Source organism: Dama dama, chromosome 6 (genome assembly GCF_033118175.1).
Source record: "Dama dama isolate Ldn47 chromosome 6, ASM3311817v1, whole genome shotgun sequence".
NCBI lineage: Eukaryota > Metazoa > Chordata > Mammalia > Artiodactyla > Cervidae > Dama > Dama dama.
The window spans coordinates 15,189,996-15,211,928 of record NC_083686.1 but is presented as its reverse complement, the minus strand read 5'-3'; the positions used below and the strand labels follow the sequence as shown (position 1 = coordinate 15,211,928).

At 37.8% G+C, this 21,933-nt stretch overlaps 1 protein-coding gene across 9 annotated transcripts in view; it reads left to right on the top strand.

The window, feature by feature from the left end:
• Positions 1 to 21,933, top strand: part of PTPN13 (protein tyrosine phosphatase non-receptor type 13) — a 212,479-nt gene that overhangs the window by 167,135 nt on the left and 23,411 nt on the right. For 4 of the 9 annotated variants that reach the window (XM_061145598.1, XM_061145595.1, XM_061145592.1 and 1 more), the window contains 16 exons: positions 308 to 415; positions 814 to 945; positions 2,002 to 2,465; positions 3,529 to 3,675; positions 4,902 to 4,995; positions 5,829 to 5,914; positions 6,840 to 6,993; positions 8,360 to 8,574; positions 8,680 to 8,778; positions 10,105 to 10,469; positions 11,235 to 11,418; positions 13,156 to 13,314; positions 14,293 to 14,464; positions 14,566 to 14,776; positions 16,695 to 16,765; positions 19,429 to 19,490. In XM_061145598.1, the coding sequence (XP_061001581.1) occupies positions 308 to 415; positions 814 to 945; positions 2,002 to 2,465; positions 3,529 to 3,675; positions 4,902 to 4,995; positions 5,829 to 5,914; positions 6,840 to 6,993; positions 8,360 to 8,574; positions 8,680 to 8,778; positions 10,105 to 10,469; positions 11,235 to 11,418; positions 13,156 to 13,314; positions 14,293 to 14,464; positions 14,566 to 14,776; positions 16,695 to 16,765; positions 19,429 to 19,490 (2,723 nt within the window). The remainder of the gene's footprint in view (positions 1 to 307; positions 416 to 813; positions 946 to 2,001; positions 2,466 to 3,528; positions 3,676 to 4,901; positions 4,996 to 5,828; positions 5,915 to 6,839; positions 6,994 to 8,359; positions 8,575 to 8,679; positions 8,779 to 10,104; positions 10,470 to 11,234; positions 11,419 to 13,155; positions 13,315 to 14,292; positions 14,465 to 14,565; positions 14,777 to 16,694; positions 16,766 to 19,428; positions 19,491 to 21,933) is intronic. The other 5 variants (XM_061145601.1, XM_061145594.1, XM_061145600.1 and 2 more) reach the window with 2 other exon arrangements.

The window sequence follows — 21,933 nt, the reverse complement described above, 5'->3', positions numbered from 1 at the left end:
GTGTCCAGCAGACTCATCATTAGTCCTTGAAAGCACCAATATCATGAGACATTTTCATTTTTACTTTTTTATTGAGACAGTTGATTTATAATGCTGTGTAAGTTTCAGGTGTACAACATAGTAATTCACAATTTTTAAAGGTTATATTCCTTCTATAGTTATTGCAAAATATTGGCTATATTCCTGTGCTATGTAATATATTCTTATAGCTTATTTATTTTATATATAGTAGTTTATACCTTTTAGTCTCCTAATCCGTATCTTGCCCCTCCCCATGAACATTTTATTTTAATGTGCTGATTCACAGGATTTCAAATTATTGGTGGAGAAAAGATGGGAAGACTGGATCTAGGTGTATTTATTAGTTCAGTTACTCCTGGAGGACCAGCTGACTTGGATGGATGCTTAAAGCCAGGTATTTATTTTTAGGTAATTTAGGGAATTTTGTAAGTATTTACTGGCTTCCCTAGTGGCTTAGATGGTAAAGCTGCCTGCATTGTGGGAGATCAGATTCGATCCCTGGGTCGGGAAGATCCCCTGGAGAAGGGAATGGCTACCCACTCCAGTATTCTTGCCTGGAGAACTCCATGGACAGAGGAGCCTGGCAGGCTACAGTCCATGGGGTCACAAAGAGTCAGACACACAACTGGGTGACTAACACTTTCACTTTGAAGTATTTATTGACAGTGAATTTGCACAGATGGCAAAAGTAGAAGTTGGGTAAAACAAAAATAATGAGGGGGAGGTAACATTTCTAAGATTTAGCCTGAATTTCTCTTTGCTGTAGAAGACCTGGGTTGTCTGTTTTCACAGGAGACCGTTTGATATCTGTGAATAGTGTCAGTCTGGAGGGGGTCAGCCACCATGCCGCAGTTGAAATTTTGCAAAATGCACCTGAAGATGTGACCCTTGTTATCTCTCAGCCAAAAGAAAAGCTATCCAAAGGTAACACTGTGGATGTCTCTGAGCTATGGATTCTGTTCCAGTTCCCACAAAAATTGAGAACCTTGACATATAAATTAGATTTAAGCTTTTATTTCCTTTCTGGAAATTTAATATGTGTAGTTCTGATTGCTTTAATTTTATGCATCAGTATAAGTCTTTCATTCATCACTTCTAAGATTTTCTGTTGCATTCCTCTTTACACACATAAAAATGATTTGTTGTGCAGAATCAGTATCACTTGAGTAAACTCCAAGTACTTGGTGTGTTCTATCACATCTTAGGCCAAATCAGAAATAAAATTCTTAATCATTGCCCAATTAATATATTTATATAACAGTTATCTATGAAATCCTGTCTTGAACCTGTTTATAAAAGGGAAAGGATGCCAACATATCAGAAATGTGAAAGACATGTATGTAAAAGGCACATATGTAAAAGATATATGTATGTAAAATATGCATATATGTAAAAGACCATATAATTTTGTACCATTTTTCTAGATTCCACGTATATGTATTATCTATAATTTTTTTACACATGTCACCTGTGATTTTTGTTTTAGGAAAGCTTTCCTAAGTGGCTTTTTAAAAGAACTATGTATGTAAGGAGTATGGAATTACCTTCTTTGATAATTACTTGGAGTCTAAAACATGCAGTTTGTTAAGACAGTATAAAACAAGTATATAAATAACCAATCAACAAGGATCAAGGATTTTTAGAGATTCAAGTTATTTTTGAATAGGGAATTAAGAAAGTCTTCACAGAGGAGACTTAACTTGAAACAGGTCTTGGGGAATGGAAATGAGTTCAGATGAAATGGGTATACATTCCCATAGAAGCTGCCCAAAGAACGACCAAAAGAGGAAGCAAAGGAAACGGAAAGCATCTTCAGTGTTTGTGGGACCTTGTCATGGTTCCAAGCCCTGGGTCGGGTGTTGTGCACATGTTACCCTGCGTAAAATCCTCCCAGCAGCTACAGGGAACATCATACATGTATGTAAGCCCAGGCGTGTGTCACTAACCTGTCATTCTCATGGATGGATTTTGACTTTGCAGTGCCTTCCCCTCCTGTGCACGTGGCCAACGGCATGAAAAGCTACATGAAAAAGCCTTCCCACCTGCAAGACAACACTGCAAATTCTTCTGAGGATCACTGCTGGCCACGGGGCACCCCGAGGCACATCTCAGAGAGCTCGTTTGGGCTGTCTGGCGGCCTGCGGGAGGGAAGCCTGAGCTCTCAGGATTCCAGGACTGAGAGTGCCAGCTTGTCACAGAGCCAGGTCAATGGGTTCTTTGCCAGCCATGCAGGTGACCGCAGCTGGCAGGACTCACAGCGTGGCAGCCCTTCCCCATCTGTGATATCCAAAGCTACGGAGAAAAAGTGGACTTCTACTGACAATAACCGAAGCAAAGCTAAAAATACAGGCGTTTCTGATGCACCGGATTACTCTGACCGTGGAGATTCAGACATGGATGAAGCCACTTATTCCAGCAGTCAGGATCATCACATTGCACAAAAGGCACCGTTTAATTTGAATCTTGGTTTTTATTTTTTTTCCCCCACTTAACAAAACAAACAACAGCAAATGTATTATAGAGCAGAATAATCTACTATGAACAGAGTACATTATTCTGGAAAGGAGAAATCGTTTATGTATGATGCTACTAACTGCTACTGCATTTGATGCTAACTTTCAGAGAAATTAGCAGCTTTGAATACTAATTCCAAAATGGCTATTATTCTGGAAACTTGCTTCGTGATTACACAAAAGAATGAATAACCAGATTATGATTGTTTTCTATAAATTGTTTCTCTCTTGCATACTTAATATTTATATTAATAAGAGAACTTAATATCTGAAAAAATTGTTCCTAAGTAATTCATATAATGGACAGTTGACTTTACTATTAACAACCTAAATTACTCTGAAGTTCTGAATGTATGATAATAAGAACAATAACATAGAAAATTGACTATTTCCTAGAAATATTAGACATGATATAATTTAGACCCATTTTCACAAGTGGTTTCAGAAAAGAACCTTAAGCCCTTTGTTCACTGAAAAACATTCCTCATTAATGTCTCCAGCATTCCTCCTGAGAGAGTTATGTTCTTATAGATTGGGCTTAGCTGTTGTGCCTATGTTTGTATTGGATTTAAACATTAGCAAAATAAACTTGAGGCCTACTCATCTAAAGGCCCAAGTTAAAAGCTACTATATGATATATATGGATTTTTTTTAAAAGGAAATAGAAATGCTTTCTAAGTTTGAGTGTATAAAAAGCACTGGATAAGGATTATGTAAAAGCCAAGGTTTGAACTGGATTCTGGGCTTCCCTCAGCCATGTCTTTTTACCTGAAGCCAGCCCTTTAAGCTCTAGGTCTCAATTTCCTCAGTTTTAAACTCTGAAGGCACTGGCTTAGATGACTGTTAAGATCTTTTCCAGCCTTCATCATTTTTGAGTCTACTCTATCCTTTAATATCTTGCTTTTACTTAATTTTTCAAACAGAGAAAGATCTTCCATTAATAATTCAGTTTGACTCTAACAAGAAATGCTTTTGTTTGTTTTTCTTTGTTAAGGAATCTTCCTCCTCCATGAATACATCCAACAAAATGAATTTTAAAACTTTTCCTTCATCACCTCCTAAACCTGGAGATATCTTTGAGGTTGAACTGGCTAAAAATGATAACAGCTTGGGGATAAGTGTCACGGTACTGTTTGACAAGGTTTTCAAATGTTTTCTCTTCTCCATTTCCAGCAACCTATTGTATGCCAATTTATTTTGAATTATTTTGCTTCAAAAGGGAGACTTGTCAAATATTTGCAGAATTTTAAATTGAATTATATCTTAAGACTTTTTTTTAAAAACTTACGTGTTCTAGTCACTTTTTCCTGTGGTTTAAAAGAAATTAGACAAATGCTGTTTTCCCCCAGAGATTTCATATTTGTTTAATCTGAATACAAGACTTGAAAAATATAAAATTGAGAAGTATGTCTTGTATATACTTGGCAGCTTCTACATCAGCATGGAATAATTTTAACCTACATCATAAATAATTAAAGTCTAATATATATTTATAGGCCCTTCACTTCATAATACATCTTGGCATGTAAATATGATTAGTAGCTTAATATTAGAAGTTCCCAAAAATATGTGTAATACTTTTAAAGAAGTTAAAATATAAGCATATGCTATTTGATGAAACTGCTTTAGAATTCTATTAATATACTATACCCTAAACTGTAATATTATCATTTATATTTGAAGGATGTTGTTTGTTATGAAAAGCCATTTAGAAATAAGGTAGAAATAGCACTCTTAACATATAGAGATCCAAAAGAAAACCTGATTTTCTATCAGTTTTCAATACTGTAATCCTTTTTATCTTGTCCTAACTTCTTTAGAATTTTATTATCTTCCTACTGTGAAGGGAAATAAAAGCTGGATATCCACAAGAGATGTAGCATCTACTCATTAGATCTCACCTACTCTCTAGCACAACCTCTATACCAAAACCTTTTAAAATGAAAAGAACATTTTCCATTGACTCATGAGATTTGCTTTCAGATTAGCAAATATGATCTGAAGTATATTACTTCCTATGCTGTTTATTTCTGACAGTTATATTCTCACACTAATATCGCACAGCTGGATTTTGCTTGCCGTTTGTACCTAATGCATGGTATAGACCTCTAAAAGGAAGAGTACCTGCTCATCCAGGCAAAGATCTGGCATGTCATTATTTTCTGTATAAAGAATGTTCCTAAAAAGTAGCTGCATTCACATTTGGAAAACTTACTAGAAATATTCTTGGGTGTTGAAGTAATTGCATGTGCTAATGTGGTGCTGCTGCTTTGGCTGATGAATGAAATACTTTCTAGGTCTCAGACCTGAAAGATGGAGTGTGACATTTTTCATGTGACAAAACGTTATTTGTCTTTTTCTACTTAGGGAGGTGTGAATACCAGTGTCAGACATGGTGGCATTTATGTGAAAGCTGTTATTCCCAAGGGAGCAGCAGAGTCTGATGGCAGAATTCACAAAGGTAGAGTGTTTGTAGGTATGGGAATTACATAAGGATTATCATGTCAACAAATAAAGAAGAAATGGGAAAGTTGATGAAGACATTCAAATTATTCATAATATAAAATAAGAACATATTATTTTAAGACTACAACATGAAAAATCTCCTTGATATGATTCCAGAAACTCTTATTTCCAGCTTATCCTCTGTGCTGGGCTTAGTCGCTCAGTCGTTTCTGATTCTTGGCAATCCCATGGACTGTAACCCACCAGGCTCCTCTGTCCATGGGGATTTTTCAGGCCAGAATACTGGAGTGGGTTGCCTTGGCCTCCTCCAAGGGATCTTCCTAACCCCGGGATCGAACCCAGGTCTCAGGCACTGCAGGCAGATTATTTACCATCTGAGCTACCAGGAAAGCCCATCCTCTATCTAGTATCAGAAAATATTTTGTTTTAGTTCATGCTTTGTACTTTTTAAGAAGAAAATTTCCAGAGAATTGGAAAGGGGTAGTGCCCTTCTAAAAACAGTGACATCTGCATTTCTAATAAGAACTAACTAGGTTAGTTCCCTCCCATCTCTCTACATTTGTAGCTCAGTGGGTCATTTTTTTTCATAATTAAAATTGATTTTATAGTATATATAATATCCAGTTTGAAAATATATCTAAGATTAGCTGTAGAATAGCGAAAGGAATTAAGTACATGTTAAAGAAACTCTGTGACAGACTTTTGTCCAGAATTTGTCTGAGTCTCTCTCAAGCAAATTACTACAAAACAAGACCTTAAGGTATTAAAGAACATGTAGAATCCTCATTTTATGACTTGCTTCTTTCATCTTTACTGCCTAATTTATAGGTGATCGTGTCCTCGCTGTGAATGGAGTTAGTCTAGAAGGGGCTACCCACAAGCAAGCTGTGGAAACACTGAGAAATACAGGACAGGTAAGAGATCATTATACCAGCGTTTTCTAGATACCTCAGAAGAATATAATAATGTGTGAATAATACCAATTTCACTGAGATCTCCAAATTTATTAGTCAAGAAACAAAGCCTAATTAATGTAAGTAAACATACTTGTATTTTTTTCCTTCCAAATTGGGAAGCAAATATCATGACGAAGATTTTTATTGTGGAAGCAGGCTTTCTATATCATGTTTAGTCCTAATATCAGCAGAGATCTGCCAGGAGGAAGGGGAAAGATTGCCTTAACATTTTTTTTTCATAAACATCCACAGATACCTAGTGGTTTTCACTTCTAGGTATCCTTCAGCCCAAAGGATAAATTCACGTTGTTCTAATAAATTTTTCAGTCAGGGAGTTTACCAAATTACTTATAATGGTCTTTATACTATTAGGATAATAATGACTTTTTTCCCATCTTTAATTGGAGGATAATTGCTTTACAATATTGTGTTGGCTTCTGCCGTACAACATCATGAATCGGTCACAGGTACACGTGTGTCCCTTCCCTCCTGACCCTCCCTTCCACCTCCTACCCCATCCCACCCTCTAGGTTGTCACAGAGCTCTGGGTTAAGCTCCCTGTGCCCATAGAGCAGCTTCCCAATGGCTATCTGATTTTATATTAGGATCTGAATTTTCTAAAATGTGTTTATATTATTTTTATAATGGAATTTTTTCTTTCTAGTCATTTATCTTCTTTATACAGAAAATAATAAAAAACTTGATTTTGACATTCTCAGTCCCTTGCTTTTGTCTGTTTTTTCCTGCCTCTACTTGTGTTTTGGTAGACCAGAGAGTTACTTTAAATGATTTTATACCACAAACTGTACAAAGTCCTAAAAACTTATTTATTTTCTTATGTAACTTTCTTCTCAGTTAATAAGGCACTCTTCTATTTATACAGGTGGTTCATCTGTTGTTAGAAAAAGGACAGTCTCCAGCATCCAAAGAACATGTCCCCCAGTGTACCCTCTCAGATCCGGATACCCAAGGTCAAGCCCCAGAAAAAATGATGAAGAAAATGACTCATGTCAAAGACTACAGCTTTGTTACTGAAGGTCAGACCTTGGGAGGCTGTCATCTCACTTTAAACTTATTCCTGGGTTATTCAAAATTTGAACTTTACATGTTGGATCATAATTCATACTGGATCTCTTTATTCTTGTCAAGTATAAATAATAATGTAAGGCAGCACTGTACTGAATTTAGGGGGGAAAAAACACACACAGTTGTAGCTCTTGAAGTCTGAAAGGCTTTGGCTAATGAAATCAGGCACAAAACAGATAATGGTCATTTAGTGGTGCCTAAAATAGTTGTAAAATTCAAAATAAAATTTGTAAGAGAAAAAAGTAAATATAAATAATTGCTGAGAATGACTTCAAACACATATGAAACCTTGACTCTTATATTTTCTATTTTTCTGTTTGATTTTATGGACTTGTGAAGCTAAGTCTGAATAGAAAGTCGCTAACAGTTCCCAGATACTGGTTTTCCTTACAAACTTTGCCAGCTAACTGGTAGTAAAATTGGGTATGTCACTAACTCATAATGAAAAAAGGAAATCAAGACTAATGTAGTGAATTTTTCATAAGGTTAAATGTATTCATAATACAGAAGTACTTTTCATTCTAAGTTTATCTGTCTTCCTTTTGATGGATATAAATGTCCTTTATAAACGGTGGTGGTGGCACATAAGCATTGTTTTGTCTTTATTTTAGATTTTTCTTTGCTTATACAACTTTCAGCAACACTGAATTAATCCCCAAAATAAGAAGAAAATATTAGCCCAACCTATATCATCTTTCCTGATTATGAAAATAAGATTAGCTTATCCACTTAATCTTACTGCCTTCTGTTCTTCCATTATTTCTTCCATTACTTTGTCTTTAAATATGTTTCTTCATGCTTTCCTGGTTATTATTCTGTTGATGAGAATTTTATCATCATGCCTTACAGTTTTACTGAATTAAATTATATCTCACCTAAATACTAGGTCACCTATCCACTTCCCCATAACCCTTCTCTGTCATTTGTTCTTCTTATCATACCTGTCCCTTTTATGCCTGAATTTCTCTGTCTCCTTTCTTGGATTTTTCTCTCTTTTTCTCTGTCATTCTGCAGTCTTATAAAAGATACAGAATTAAGACACAGTTTCATTTTTAGAACCTTCTTTTCAGAACCCACTTTTCTAATCAAGCAGCCTATTAGTTTATGCAGCTCAGTTCAATAAGTTAAATTTTCTTAATAACAGAGTGTGAATTAGGATTTGAATATAGAATAAGAGTGCAATAAGTACATAAAAAGCTGTGAGTATGGTGGAAATGGGCTTTTTAAAAATGTATTCAAAAGTATATATGTTTATACATGCATATATAGTGAGAGCCTGTTAAGAATATTTACATTTTTTGATACCTTTTTTTCCAGAGAATACATTTGAGGTGAAATTGCTGAAAAATAGCTCAGGCCTAGGATTCAGTTTTTCTCGAGAGGATAATCTTATACCCGAGCAAATGAACACCAGCATAGTAAGGGTTAAAAAGCTCTTTCCTGGACAGCCAGCAGCAGAAAGTGGACAAATTGATGTGGGAGATGTTATCTTGAAAGTGAATGGAGCCTCTTTGAAAGGACTGTCTCAACAGGTGAGCCCCCAGCATGTGGAGTGCAGCATTTTTAATGAGACAGATCAGCCTTTCAGAATGAAATGGTTTAACCGTGTCTTCATTTCTCATTCATGGTTCCCCCAGGAGGTCATATCTGCTCTCAGGGGAACGTCTCCAGAAGTATCCTTGCTCCTCTGTAGACCTCCACCTGGGGTGCTTCCAGAAATTGACCCTGCTCTTTCGGTGAGACTGAGAAAAAGTATTTCACACTATTGTAGCATGTCAACAGAGTGATTAACTCAGTTGTAGTGGTTTCATTGTTGATTGATCTCCTGGGTTTCCTAGTTAATTCTTTAGCTAGGAGTATTATCTTACATGGGTCACATAACCTGTGAGTGTATTTGATGTTTATAATATAAAGTAATTCACTTTCTCTTCTTTCTCTTCTGATTCTAGGATTTGGGGAATTAATTTTCCAAACATAAGTAGAAAAAGACATTAAATATTGGTTACAAAAACCTTTTGTCCATTTCTTTGAATCGAATTTTAAAATATAATCCTCATTCTGAGTTAGTTTAGATGAAAATGAGAATTATTTAAGATTTTTTTTTGCCTTAATTTTTAATACTGGGAATCACAGAGTAGGCAATATGTTTATCCATTTCCCTCTCTTGTGTGAAGGAATAGCTAAAAGGCCCAAAATCTATTTTGGTGGTTATTTATAAATTGCATACTGGTAGTTAGGAACCCAGACATAAGTGAATAATAATCTAATTGAAAGCCTTTGGCCTGTCTACTAAAAATAGTGTTCCATTACCAATGAACATGATCACTGGGTGTCAAAGACGGTAGTGTCTGGCCCCAGAAACTTTAACCCTTATATTGGGGAGAAGGAGGGAGTATTATAAAGACATTAACAGGAAACTAACATTTCTGTAAGGTGCATTGTCAATGGCATTTTAAGAGACTTCATTGGTTTTAGGCATCAGATAGGAAGAACTGAGAAATTCTTTCAGTTCTTGAGGATATAAGTTGATACAATCTTTCTGGAAATATTTAACAAGGCTTTTAAAAACATCTTATGTTCTGAATATAGAAAATTCTATTTCTGTTACAGAAAATTGCAAGGAAATAATGAGAAACTCAGGTGAAAACCTACATACAAAGAAGTTCTAGATTTCTATTAATAGTGAAAAGCTAGAAAGAAATCTGTATCCAATAAAAACCTGTAGCCAATTGTAAGATTATTATACAGTTTATGTAGCTGTTTGCAAAGCATGTTTAAGGATCTCAGAAAATACTCATGGTAGAAACCTAAATTTTGAAAACAAGATACAAAGTACAATATATACTATGACTCTTAATTCTGAATGAAAGTACAAGTTGTACAATATAAATAGTTGTTACTTTTACATACGATTTTTTTTCTCTAATGAGCATAAATTACTTTTATCAAAAAATTAAATATTTTAACAGGAAGTACTGATGTTTAATTTTTTCATTTTCACCTAAGTGAAAATATGTTAATATAAGTTGTCACTCTGGTCTTTTTAAATGTGTCTGTTACAGACCCCCCTGCACTCTCCAGCCCAAGTACCCCTGAACAACAGCAAAGACCCTCCTCAGACAGCGTGTGCGGAGCAAGGCACCAGCTCAGATGAAAATGAGATGCCTGACAAAACCAGGAGCCCGTGCACGTCCGCACCCAGGAGAGACAGTTCCAGCGGCAGCAGTCGGGGTGGAGAGGACGACTTAGCGGAGGCTCCGGCAAAGATACCAGATATTGGCTGGGGTTCAGCTTTGCATCAGACTCTAAGCAGCATGATGTCACAGGCGCAGCATCGTCACGACACACTCAGGAGTCACGAAGACCCCATTTGTACCATGTTTTACTATCCTCAGAAAATACCTAATAAGTCAGAACATGAGGGCAGGTATTGTCGATATTGGGCTTCCCTGGTAGCTCAGCTGGTAAAGAATCCGCCTGCCATGCAGGAGACCATGGTTCAATTCCTGGGTTGGGAAGATCCCCTGGAGAAGGGATAGCCTACCCACTCCAGTATTCTTGGGCTTCCCTTGTGACTCAACTGCCTGCAATGCGGGAGACCTGGGTTTGATCCCTGGGTTGGGAAGATCCCCTGGAAAAGGGCATGGCAACCCACTCCAGTATTGCTGCCTGGAGTATCCCCATGGACAGAGGAGCCTGGCGGGCTACAGTCATGGGGTCGCAGAGAGTTGGACACAGCTGAGTGACTTTCACTTTCTTTCACTTTGTGTATATTCGGGTCCAACTGTATTTGTTCAAGTTTTTTATTGTTTGTTTGTTTGTTTCTATCATGTCACCCAAAATAACTACAAGAGTAAGGCTCTTTATTTCTTTTTTCTTATTATGTTGAAACACACATTAAGCTTCAGATAACATTAGCTCCAGCCTCAGCTCCAAAATTAACAACTGGGAATCAAAAATATATTTAACTTTTTTCACTGATTTGTGCAGCTTAAAGCGATTGACAGAGAATAAAACTCAGTAATATTAGCATATAACAGATGTGAAATAAATTTATAGTCCAGAATCAGACTAAAAATGACCTCACTAAAAAGCAGATGTAAATGTTTGTTAAGCATTTTCTATCTGTGGTACAAACTTACTATACTGGCATTGCAATGTGTTTGAAAATAGTCTTGCTTTGTCTCTGCAGTAACCCTCCTTCCCCTCAACCACTGGATGTAACTCCTGGGCAGAGCTGTCAATCTCAATCAGAATCTGTTTCCATAAATGCAATGGATAAATATCATACACATCACACTTCTGAACCAACTAGACAAGAAAGCTTGACATCTTTGAAAAATGACTTGGAAAACCACCTTGAAGACTTTGAACTGGTGAGTTATTTCCTTTGTATGAAGAACATTCTATATTTTCTCAAGTGAAATGTAGTTATACACAGCTTCCCTTTAGGGAAATTGCTGTCCTTTAGATCAGCCTCATACCTGTGCTCAGTAAATAGACAACATATCTGCCATGTTTCTCTGCTAAGAATTCAGGGAAAAGACAAAAAGACCTGGGTACACGTCCTGACTCTCCCAGTGACTTGCTGTAATTTGGCAGATGCTATGAATGAATTACTTAATTCTTCTGAGTTTTAGTAGTTTCAGCTGTAAAATGGGACTAGTAACCTCATGGTATTTTGGTTAGGATTAAATGAAATAACATATGTAGAGCACCTAACCCAGTACCTATTATTTCCCAAATTGACGAGTTACCTGTTTACTCTTTAATCAAGTTTGAATGTAATTTCATTCTCTTCCACACTGTTTTGTGGGTGCCTAAATGGAATCACGGATGCTGAAGCTGAAACTCCAATACTTTGGCCACCTCATGCAAAGAGTTGACTCATTGGGAAAGACCCTGATGCTGGGAGGGGTTGGGGGCAGGAAGAGAAGTGGATGACAGAGGATGAGATGGCTGGATGGCATCATCTACTCGATGGACCTGAGTTTGAGTAAACTCCGGGAGTTGGTGATGGACAGGAAGGCCTGGCGTGCTGCGGTTCATGGGGTTGCAAAGAGTCGGACACGGCTGAGCAACTGAACTGAACTGAACTGAAATGGAATCCTTTTCATTTGTATTATACTAATAACCCTAGAACATCTAAACTTACAAATTCATTTTGGAAGTCACATTTCTAATAAAACTAATATCCCTTGCACATAAACAGTGATAGCACAGTCATCTGAAGAAAAAGAGAATCTGAGTTTTGTCATTTCTGTCATTCTGTCTGACCACTTGGAGTTTTTAATTTCAAATGTAAAAGGTGAAAAAAAATTGTTTGAAAAAAATTTTACGAATTCTAAATTTTTTGGTAGTTCCAATTTTTGATATAATATTTTTTGAATTTGAAGAAAAAGAATAATATCCTTAACACTGATTCAAAGTCACCCTTTTAATACTTTTTTTTGTTATCTAAGTAATAAATACTTATTATAGAAAAGTTAGAAAACAAAGGAACAGATTAAAACCATCACCAGTCAAAACCCATAAACACTTTAATCTTTCCAGGCACTTTGTTTCCCTGTAATTGTGTGTGTGTGTGTGTAGCATCTACATCTTCAATTTCATTCTCAGCAGTAGAGTGAAAATAATCTTTGGATGATTTCCTTAGAAATCTGTCATCACGCCTATAAGCCCTAAGGAACCCTTGTGCCTCAGTTGAAATCTTAAAGAAAAATTTTTCATACAACTAAATACATCAAGTTGTGATATTTAATCACCCAGACTTCATGTTTTTACCCAAGAAAAGCTTTCTTCTGTTGCTCTTGGCATGGGTTTTTGTTCTTGTTTATTCTGAAAATATAAGAATGGAAGCTTTAGTAAGTTGTGGGTCAGCTATCACCAGACAAGCACATAATGTTGAATTTAAACCCAACTTTTATTTTACATTGGCAGGCAGGAGGTTGGAGGGGTACCTTCTGTCTAGAACTGGACATACTTACCTGCATTCTTCACTTGAGCAAGTTAAGCAACCTTTTAAGGTTTAGTTTTCTCCTGTGTTAATCAATGGAAAGAATAGTTGTCTTTCTCTTTGTGCAGCAAAATAGAATCACTGTTTCTTTCCTTAGGAGGTAGAACTCCTGATTACCCTAAATAAGTCGGAAAAAGGAAGCCTGGGCTTCACAGTAACCAAAGGCAATCAGAGCATTGGTTGTTACGTTCATGATGTCATTCAGGATCCAGCCAAAAGTGATGGGAGGCTGAGACCCGGGGACCGGCTCATCAAGGTAAGACATTTAAGCAGACTGTGTTTGTGCCAATGTGGCTGGACAGGTGGTGCTCGTGGTAAAGAACCCGCCCGCCAGTGCAGGAGACGCACATTCACGATCCCTGGGTGGGGAAGACCCCCTGGAGCAGGGCATGGCAACCCACTCCAGTGTTCTTGCCTGGAGAATCCCATGGACACAAGAGCCTGACGGGCTACAGTCCACAGGGTCACAAAGAGTCAGACACGACTGAGGTGACAGCATTGCAGCAGGGCCAGAGATCAAGCCAGTGCTGCAGAAGGAACAGCTAGAAGGTTGAGTCGATATAATGCTCTGTTTCTCCATTTCGTTTATGTTTTCCTTCTCCACCTCTTAAAAATAAATGCCTTTATACAGTCATAGTTTGGAAAGACTTTAAACAAGCAATCTTGAGTCTCAGAAAGAGAAAATTTCTTAAATTGCTCTAAGAGTAAATTTTCTGTATTGGCAAAGTAATATCATCTGTATTAGCAATAGTAATAACATTATTATTTCATTTATAATTTCGTGGTCATTGTGCTCATGATTTCCACAGTAAAGAAGATTATAAGTAAACGAGAGACTAGCCTCTTTTTTTTTTTTTGGCTGCACTGGGGTGTTTGTTGCAGCACATGTGGGGCTTTGCTCAGTGCAGTGTGCAGGCTTTTCATGTTGTGGCACACGGGCTTCTTCTCATTGCAGTGTGCAAGTTCTCTAGTGGCAGTGCGTGGATTTCGTTGCCCCATGGCATGTGGGATCTTAGTTCCCCCACCAGGGATGGAACCCATGTCCTCTACATTGCAAGGCAGATTCTTAACCACTGGACCACCAGGGAAGTGTCCCGAGAGACCACTCTTCATTGTGAATCTCCTACTGGCTAAAATAGATTGTATGAAAAGTTAGAGAAATTACTGTATTTTGTTGGCAACTCCTGTATTCCAAAAACTGTAATCCCACTTTGGCCCTTTCTCGTTTCCGTAGGTTAATGATACAGATGTTACAAACATGACTCACACAGATGCAGTGAACCTACTCCGAGCTGCGCCCAGGACAGTCAGATTAGTTCTTGGCCGAGTTCTGGAATTACCCGGGATGCCAGTGCTGCCTCATTTGCTACCTGATGTCACATTTACGTGCAACAGAGAGGAGCTGGGTAATGCAAATTCAGACTTTGGGCACTGTGACTTTTCTTGGATAGATTAAAACTACATACTGTTAAGCCTAAAGAAACAAATATTTTTCTACTTCCTGAAGGTTTTTCCTTATCTGGAGGTCATGACAGCCTTCATCAAGTGGTGTATGTTAGTGATATCAACCCAAGGTCAATTGCAGCCACGGAGGGTAATCTCCAGCTCTTAGACATCATCCACTATGTGAACGGAGTCAGCACACAAGGCATGACTCTGGAGGAAGCTAAGCGAACATTGGACCTGTCACTTCCTTCAGTGGTACTGAAAGCTACAAGGTACACCATAGTTATTCATGGATTTTTCTGCACACATGCATTTCAGGCCATTAGATTCTCTTAAAGATATTCCTGAATGAGTAATTCACAGACTAATTGGATGGGGAATTAGTAAAGATTACATGTTTCCTTCATCATAGTCAAATGGCTGTGTCAATTTCATGACTCATGTGCATCCCACACTGTCCAGACCAATCTTCAGACAAGTCTCACTGATCATAGTAGTAAAGCAAGGACTGTATGTCAATTGCCTTAGACCTAAATTCAGGCGAGTCCTGATGAGCCAAAGGAATGAGAATATATTGGTTGGCCCTGGCCAATCCTGGCCGATTCCCAGAGTTGGAACACAGTCCGTCCTACCAGAACCTCATGTCTACAACCAATGGGGGCATAGACTGTCGCATCCACTATACCTCCTGACCATTTCCCATTACAAGAAATGCTAATAGCAACTTTTCTTTCACTTAATAATGGAAATAATTTTTTTTAATGTATGTATTAGTGTCTTGCTATCAAATGACTACAAATTTAGTGGCTTAAACCAATACAAGTTAATTATCTTAACAGTTCTGGAAGCCAGAAATATAAAATAGTCTCATTGGGTTAAAAATCGAAGTGTTAGCAGAGCTGCATCCCTTCCAAAGGAGAAGATCATCTCCTTGCCTTTTCCTCCTTTTAGACATTGGCCATCTTTCTTGGCTCATAACCCTCAGTCATCTTTAAAGCCAGCGATCACAGCACCCTTGGGCATCGTATCTGTCTGACTCTGACATTCCTACCTTCCTGTTTAATTTATAAGGACCCTTGTGATTACATTAGATAATCCAGGATAATCTCTTCATCTCTAGGTCATTAATTTACTCACTCCTGCAAAATTCCTTTTGCCATGCAAGATAACATATTCAAAAGTTCTGGGGATTATAATGCAGACATCTTTTGAGCCGTTACTCTGCCTTCCACATGCACATGAACCCAGGCTTTCTAGATTACAGTCTTACATTATATAAGAGAAAACTTCACATTTGTGTTTGTGACACAGGGTGGACTTTACATAGTATGTATCCCACCATGTACAAACAGTTAATAAATCATTTTATCATAAGCCTATTTCTCCTCTGAACCTTTAAGTTAGATTGTATACTTTTCCCCTTGAACATAATTCCTGACCAGTTTCCCTCAATATTTATAAAAATTTGATTGCCTAGTGTTATTTTCATAAATATAGCCGAATGTTAATTAATGAAGGAGAGAAGTGTTCGGACAACTTGGGAAAATGTTTTTCTGATTCTAGAATTTTTTGCCTCCAAATTACTAGAGTATCTCTTGAAAAAGAAAGTGGAAGTGTTGGTCACTCTGTTGTGTCCAACTCTTTGCGACCCCATGGACTGTAGCCTGCCAGGCTCCTTTGTCCACAGAATTCTCCAGGCAAGAATACTGGAGTAGGTTGCCATTTCCTGCTCCAAGGGATCTTCCCAACCCAGGGATCAAACCCAGGTCTCCCGCATTGCAGATAGATTCTTTACCATCTGCACCACCAGAAAATCCCTTTCCCCAGATCTAATATCAGTTTTTTTCATCTTTCTACTTTCATCTTTGCTGAAGTCACTAAAGATATAGTAGTAGTCCCAATTACCTTCCCCTTCATCCTGCTTCAGCTACAAACTAGCCAGTTATTATTTTATTATTTAAAGAAGTGATTCTTAATCTTTTTTCAGTCATGAATATCTCCTTCCAGCATATATAGATGAAGACTGATAAAATCTTGTCTACAGCTTCAGAAAGTACCTAGACCCCTGAAGCCCATCCAAAATAAAACTCGAGGCTAAATGGTTAACAGATAGTTTGAAGGATACTTAAGCAAATATCTTAAATAATTTGCAATATTGTTTTCTTTCTTTTTCTGTTTTAAACAACACAGAGATGGTCATCCGGTGGTTCCCAGTTCCAAGAGGTCTTCTCTTTCAGCTTCAAAGTCAGCCAAAGCCAATGGTAAGGATACAGTGATTTTTTTTTTTTTTTTTTTATGATACAAGTAGTTATGGAGAGGTAACTATCTTTTCCCAAAAGCAAATTTGGCTACTATCACTAAAGTGTTCTGTTGCCCTTCCAGACTATTTTGCAGGATCTAAGTGAAAAAGTGACATTTAAATAAAAGCTTGTCTAAAATTCAGTGCATGATAGGAAAGAGTGGAGCGGCATGGACCCTGGGATTTAAAGCCAGACAGACCTGAGTTCATTAGGTCCAATGTAACCTTAGCAAGTTACCTGATCCATATCTAACCCTCTCTTTTCTACCAGAGAGATGAAAAGGTTATTATATAAGTATCTACCTTATAAGGTTATAATGAGGCATAAATACAATAATATGTCAATTTATTAGAATGATTGTCACATAGGAATTTATTCAGGCAATTACTGAATTTCTTTTCTGTGCCAGGCAGAGTTCTGGGCACTGTGAGTATAGCAATGAGTAAACAAAGTATCTGTCTTATAATCTAGCCTAGTAATAGAAATTATAGTATTAATAGTGGTGGCAGCAGTTAAGATTAATTTAATGCTTTTTATGGACTAAGCATTCTTCCAGGTGCTCAGATACTCACAGCAACCCTGTGAGACTGTTATATCCTCCTTTTATAGAAGCAAAAACCGAGGGACTGCAAAGTCTGATAGCTTGCCCAAGCTCAAAGGGTAAATAAATAGTCAAAGCAGAATTTAAACCTAGGATGTCTGACTCCATGCTTGTATTCACATAATCAGGCTCGGTAAATGTAGCTTTTATTGGCAGTATTCATATCATATAAGAATGTTAGGCACAGGGGAACGTGGTCAAACTTAGAGTGTTTGAAATGTAAATCCAGTACTTTTTAATAGAGCTAGACTTTTAGGGTATTTGGCCACCACCATGCTCAGAAGCTCAGTTGTGTCCAACTCTTTGCAACCCCATGGACTGTAGCCCACCAGGCTCCTCTGTCCATGGGATTGTCCAGACAAGAATACTGGAGTGGGTTGCCATTTCGTTCTCCAGGGTGTCTTCCCTACCCAAGGATCGAATCTGGGTCTCTTGCTTTGCAGGCAGATTCTTTACCAACTGAGCCACGAGGGAAGCCCAGTAGTAGTATCTAAGTACCAAAACAGCTCAGAAATCTCAGTTGCAGCCATGGTTTATCTTCTGAAAGCTAAAGCACATCTGTTTCTCTTCTTCTCTGTTGTTATCTTGGATGCCTTAGGGGTTCTTCCTGCTGCTCTCTGATAATTCTGGTTCACAGCAGAGTCAGACTACTTCACACAACAGTCAGGAGAGCACTTGTCTAGTGACCTCTGGGACTAGTGACTCGTTCATAACTTTCAAGACTGAGGAAAGTAGCTGTGCCCTGCCCTCCTTGTAGAAACTACCTAGTAATCTGTCTTTCTGGGATTCTCTGACCTAATTTCTTTATGAATTCTGAAAAATCATATAGTATCATTCATAGGAATTCTCTTGCAGTGATGAATATGTACAATGGTACAACCATTTTGGAAAGCAGTTTGCCAATTTCTTAAAAATTTAAGCATACCTACTGTGTGATCCAGCCCTTCCTCTTCTTTGTTTACTCAGAAGAAAATAAAGCATATTTTCAGACACAAAAACTTGTCCAGGAATTTTTTTTAGCAGCTTTCTTTGTAACTACCAAAATCAGAAACCGCTCAAATGACCAAGAACTGTTGAATGAATAACCATTTGTATAAGCAGCCTATGGAAAAACCCTAATGAACTTTTAGGCCAACCCAATAATTTATTCGAACAGTAGAATATTACTCAGCAATAAAAATGAATAGGCTGTTGATACATGCAACAACAAAATTAAAATAAACTCAAAATAGGTACGCTGAATTAAAGAATCCAGACAAAAAGAATTCATATTGTATTATTCAGTTTATAAAACATTGTACAAAAATGCAAGTTTATCTGTAGTGACAAAGCAGATCAGTGGTTGACTGAGGACAGAGGGCGTGACAGCGAATAGACTATTTGTTTCATACTATTGCAATATGATTCCTTTGAATGAGTGGTTCAATTTTGGTACCCTGTTTAATTATTTTTCCTGGCAGTTTAATAAAGTATCTCCCAGAAATAATGAATCTAATTTTTTAAAATACGTACATTTTTAACTGTGGAAGAAACAATCTCATTTATAATATATGTATTGAATTTTTGTGCTGAGGGCTAAGAGTTAAAGTCAGCATTTGGTTTAGAAACATAGTCTCCAGTTGTATCCGTACTTATTTCCCTGTGTAATTCGATAGTCTTTGTGAAATGAGATAAAGGATCTGCTATCTTTCTGGTGACTGTAGTTCAGCACCTATGATTTCTCTCCCATTTAGTTGGGAAAATCTATTTTCAGTTTCAAATACTAGAAACATTTAGACCAAACTGAGCTTTTATACCAGCTTTATTTATTTATTTTTTTTTTAAGAAAAATAGTTGACTTTGTCCTTGGACTAAACCCTCCTCTAACATTTAATCCCATCTAGTTGATTTTAAACCACATGATGTTATGACCTCTCAGTATATTAATAAAAATAAACATGCATAGAAATTGTGGGTCTTCTTTCACTATTGTCCCTAATGTGGTTCTGAGTGGCTCATCTTTTTCTTTCTGTTCCTCCTTCAGGCCCTCACATCATGGAGCCTTGTGGCAAACCTTCACTCACACCTAATAACTCATTCTCCAAGGTAAGTGAAAGACCACCTTCTTTAGATACATGTATTGATTTTAGATACATGTACTTAGTAAGCAGATTTTATTTTCTTGGGCCCCAAAATCACTGCAGATGGTGACTGCAGCCATGAAATTAAAAGACACTTGCTCCTTGGAAAGAAAGCTAGACAAACCTAGACAATGTGTTAAAAAGCAGAGACATCACTTAGCCGACAAAGGTCCGTGTTGTCAAAGCTGTGGTTATTCCAGTAACTGTGTATGGATGTTAAAAAGTGAAAGTCACTCAGTCGTGTCCAACTCTTTGCAACCCCATGGACTATACAGTCCATGGAATTTTCCAGGCCAGAATACTGGAGTGGGTAGCCTTTCCCTTCTCCAGGGGATCTTCCCAACCCAGGGATCGAACCCAGGTCTCCCACATTACAGGCAGATTCTTTACCAGCTGAGCTACAAGGGGAGCCCGTGGATGTGACAGTTGTATCGTATAGAAGGCTGAACACCAAAGAATTAGTGATTTCAAATTGTGGTGCTAGAGAAGACTCTTGAGAGTCTCTTGGAATGCAAGGAGATCAAACCAGTCAATCCTAAAGGAAACAACTCTGAATATTCATTGGAAGGACTGATGCTGAAGCTCCAATACTTTGGCCACCTGATGTGAAGAGCCAACTCATTGGAAAAGACCCTGATGCTGGGAAAGATTGAGGGCAGGAGGAGAAGGGGGCAGGAGAAGATGAGATGGTTAGATAGCATTACCAATTCAATGGACATGAACTTGCACAAACTCCAGAAGATAGTGAAGAACGGGGAAGCCTGGCGTGTTGCAGTCCATGTGGTCACAAAGAGTCAGACATGACTTAGCAACTGAACAACAATAGGATTTAGTAAGTAACTCACACAGTGGAAACCCACACACAAGTAATCCTTCATCATCGGGCACACATTCAGCTCTTAAATAGGCTAATTACTTATCTATAGCTTTAGCCCTGGGATTTTTTGATTAACGTGCACAGTTCTTTTGGTTGGCTCCTAGATATCCAGAAGAGAAGAATGTAGTTAACAGTGGGTTAGCGTTGACCAGCAGTGACTCTCAAATGACGAATCTCTGCTACTAATGAGGCAAAACTTGCTTTTTGAAAGACATAGAAAATGCTTCACTACATAGTAAAATGAAAGAACCTAAATCATTTAAGATTAGGATAGAGATATCTGGAGGTGATTTAACAAAATATTTTAATATGTAATTAAATTCCACTTTCCAGCTTTTTATTTAAGGCTACATGTATGCCCATTTGTCTGGTTAACATTTCTTTTGACTTTCTGGCATGTAGTGTATGGGACTTCCTGGGTGGCATGGTAAAGAATCCGCCTGCTCATGCAGGAGATGCAAGAGATGTGGATTCAAACCCTGGGTAGGGAAGATCCCCTGGAGTAGGAAATGGCAACCTGCTTCAGTATTCTTGCCTGGGAACTTCCATGTACAGAAGAACCTGGCAGGCTATAGTCCATGGGGTCGCAAAGAGTCAAGACACGGCTAAGCAGGCATGCACACGTGTAATGTACACAGCTCACAGCTGCATCTTTATTTTGTGGAATTGTTTTATCTCAGACACATCTCGTACAGTTTCTTCTGAACCTCAGTACTTGAATGTTTTTCCTTGTAAAATCCAGACCTGAGGCATTTCCCTCCTAGTAATCTGAAAATCTTATCAGCTTGACAAGATTTCTGGCAGTGAGCTGGGTTTAGTGCAGGAAGAGAAAATGAATTTACTGACCAGAAGCCCCAAATTCCATGCCTTTCATCTCACTGCATTGTCTCGAACTTATGATATGGTTTAGCATGTCATATGATTAGGACACAAAAGTAAAACTTTCTTAGTGTCTGTATGTTGATAGATTAAGACATGGCTACACATTATGTTCTGTTTATTCAGAAGGTCTCCAATTTCACATAGCTGAAGCAAATGAATTTCCATGTATTTCTAATGTTAGTCATGCCGTGTAGTGCTTATTTTCTTTGTAAATATCACCATGTTGTTGAAAGGGAGAAAGGGTAGAGTTTCTGTTTAAATTAACATAAAACTCTAGAAATTAGAACTTTTGTTATTTGTGATTGCAAACTTTCTTGTTGGAATTAAAATCTTCCAGGAAGGCTCCCAAACAATATTCTGTCCTTGCATACTAACGTCTGTACTGTGAATTTCTCATGTAGAACAGAGTTTTACAATCCAGTGAAATTTTTGACTTTATGTAACCACTATTTGAGGCTTCTCATATGGCTCAGTGGTAAAGAATCTGCCTGCCAAGCAGGAGATGAGGGTTCAGTCCCTGGATTGGGAAGATCCCCTGGAGGAAGAAATGGCAACCCACTCCAGTATTCTTGCCTGGAGAATCCAGCTGACTAAGGAACCTGCCAGGCTACTGTCCATGGGGTCGCAAAGAGTCCAGCACAGCTGGGTG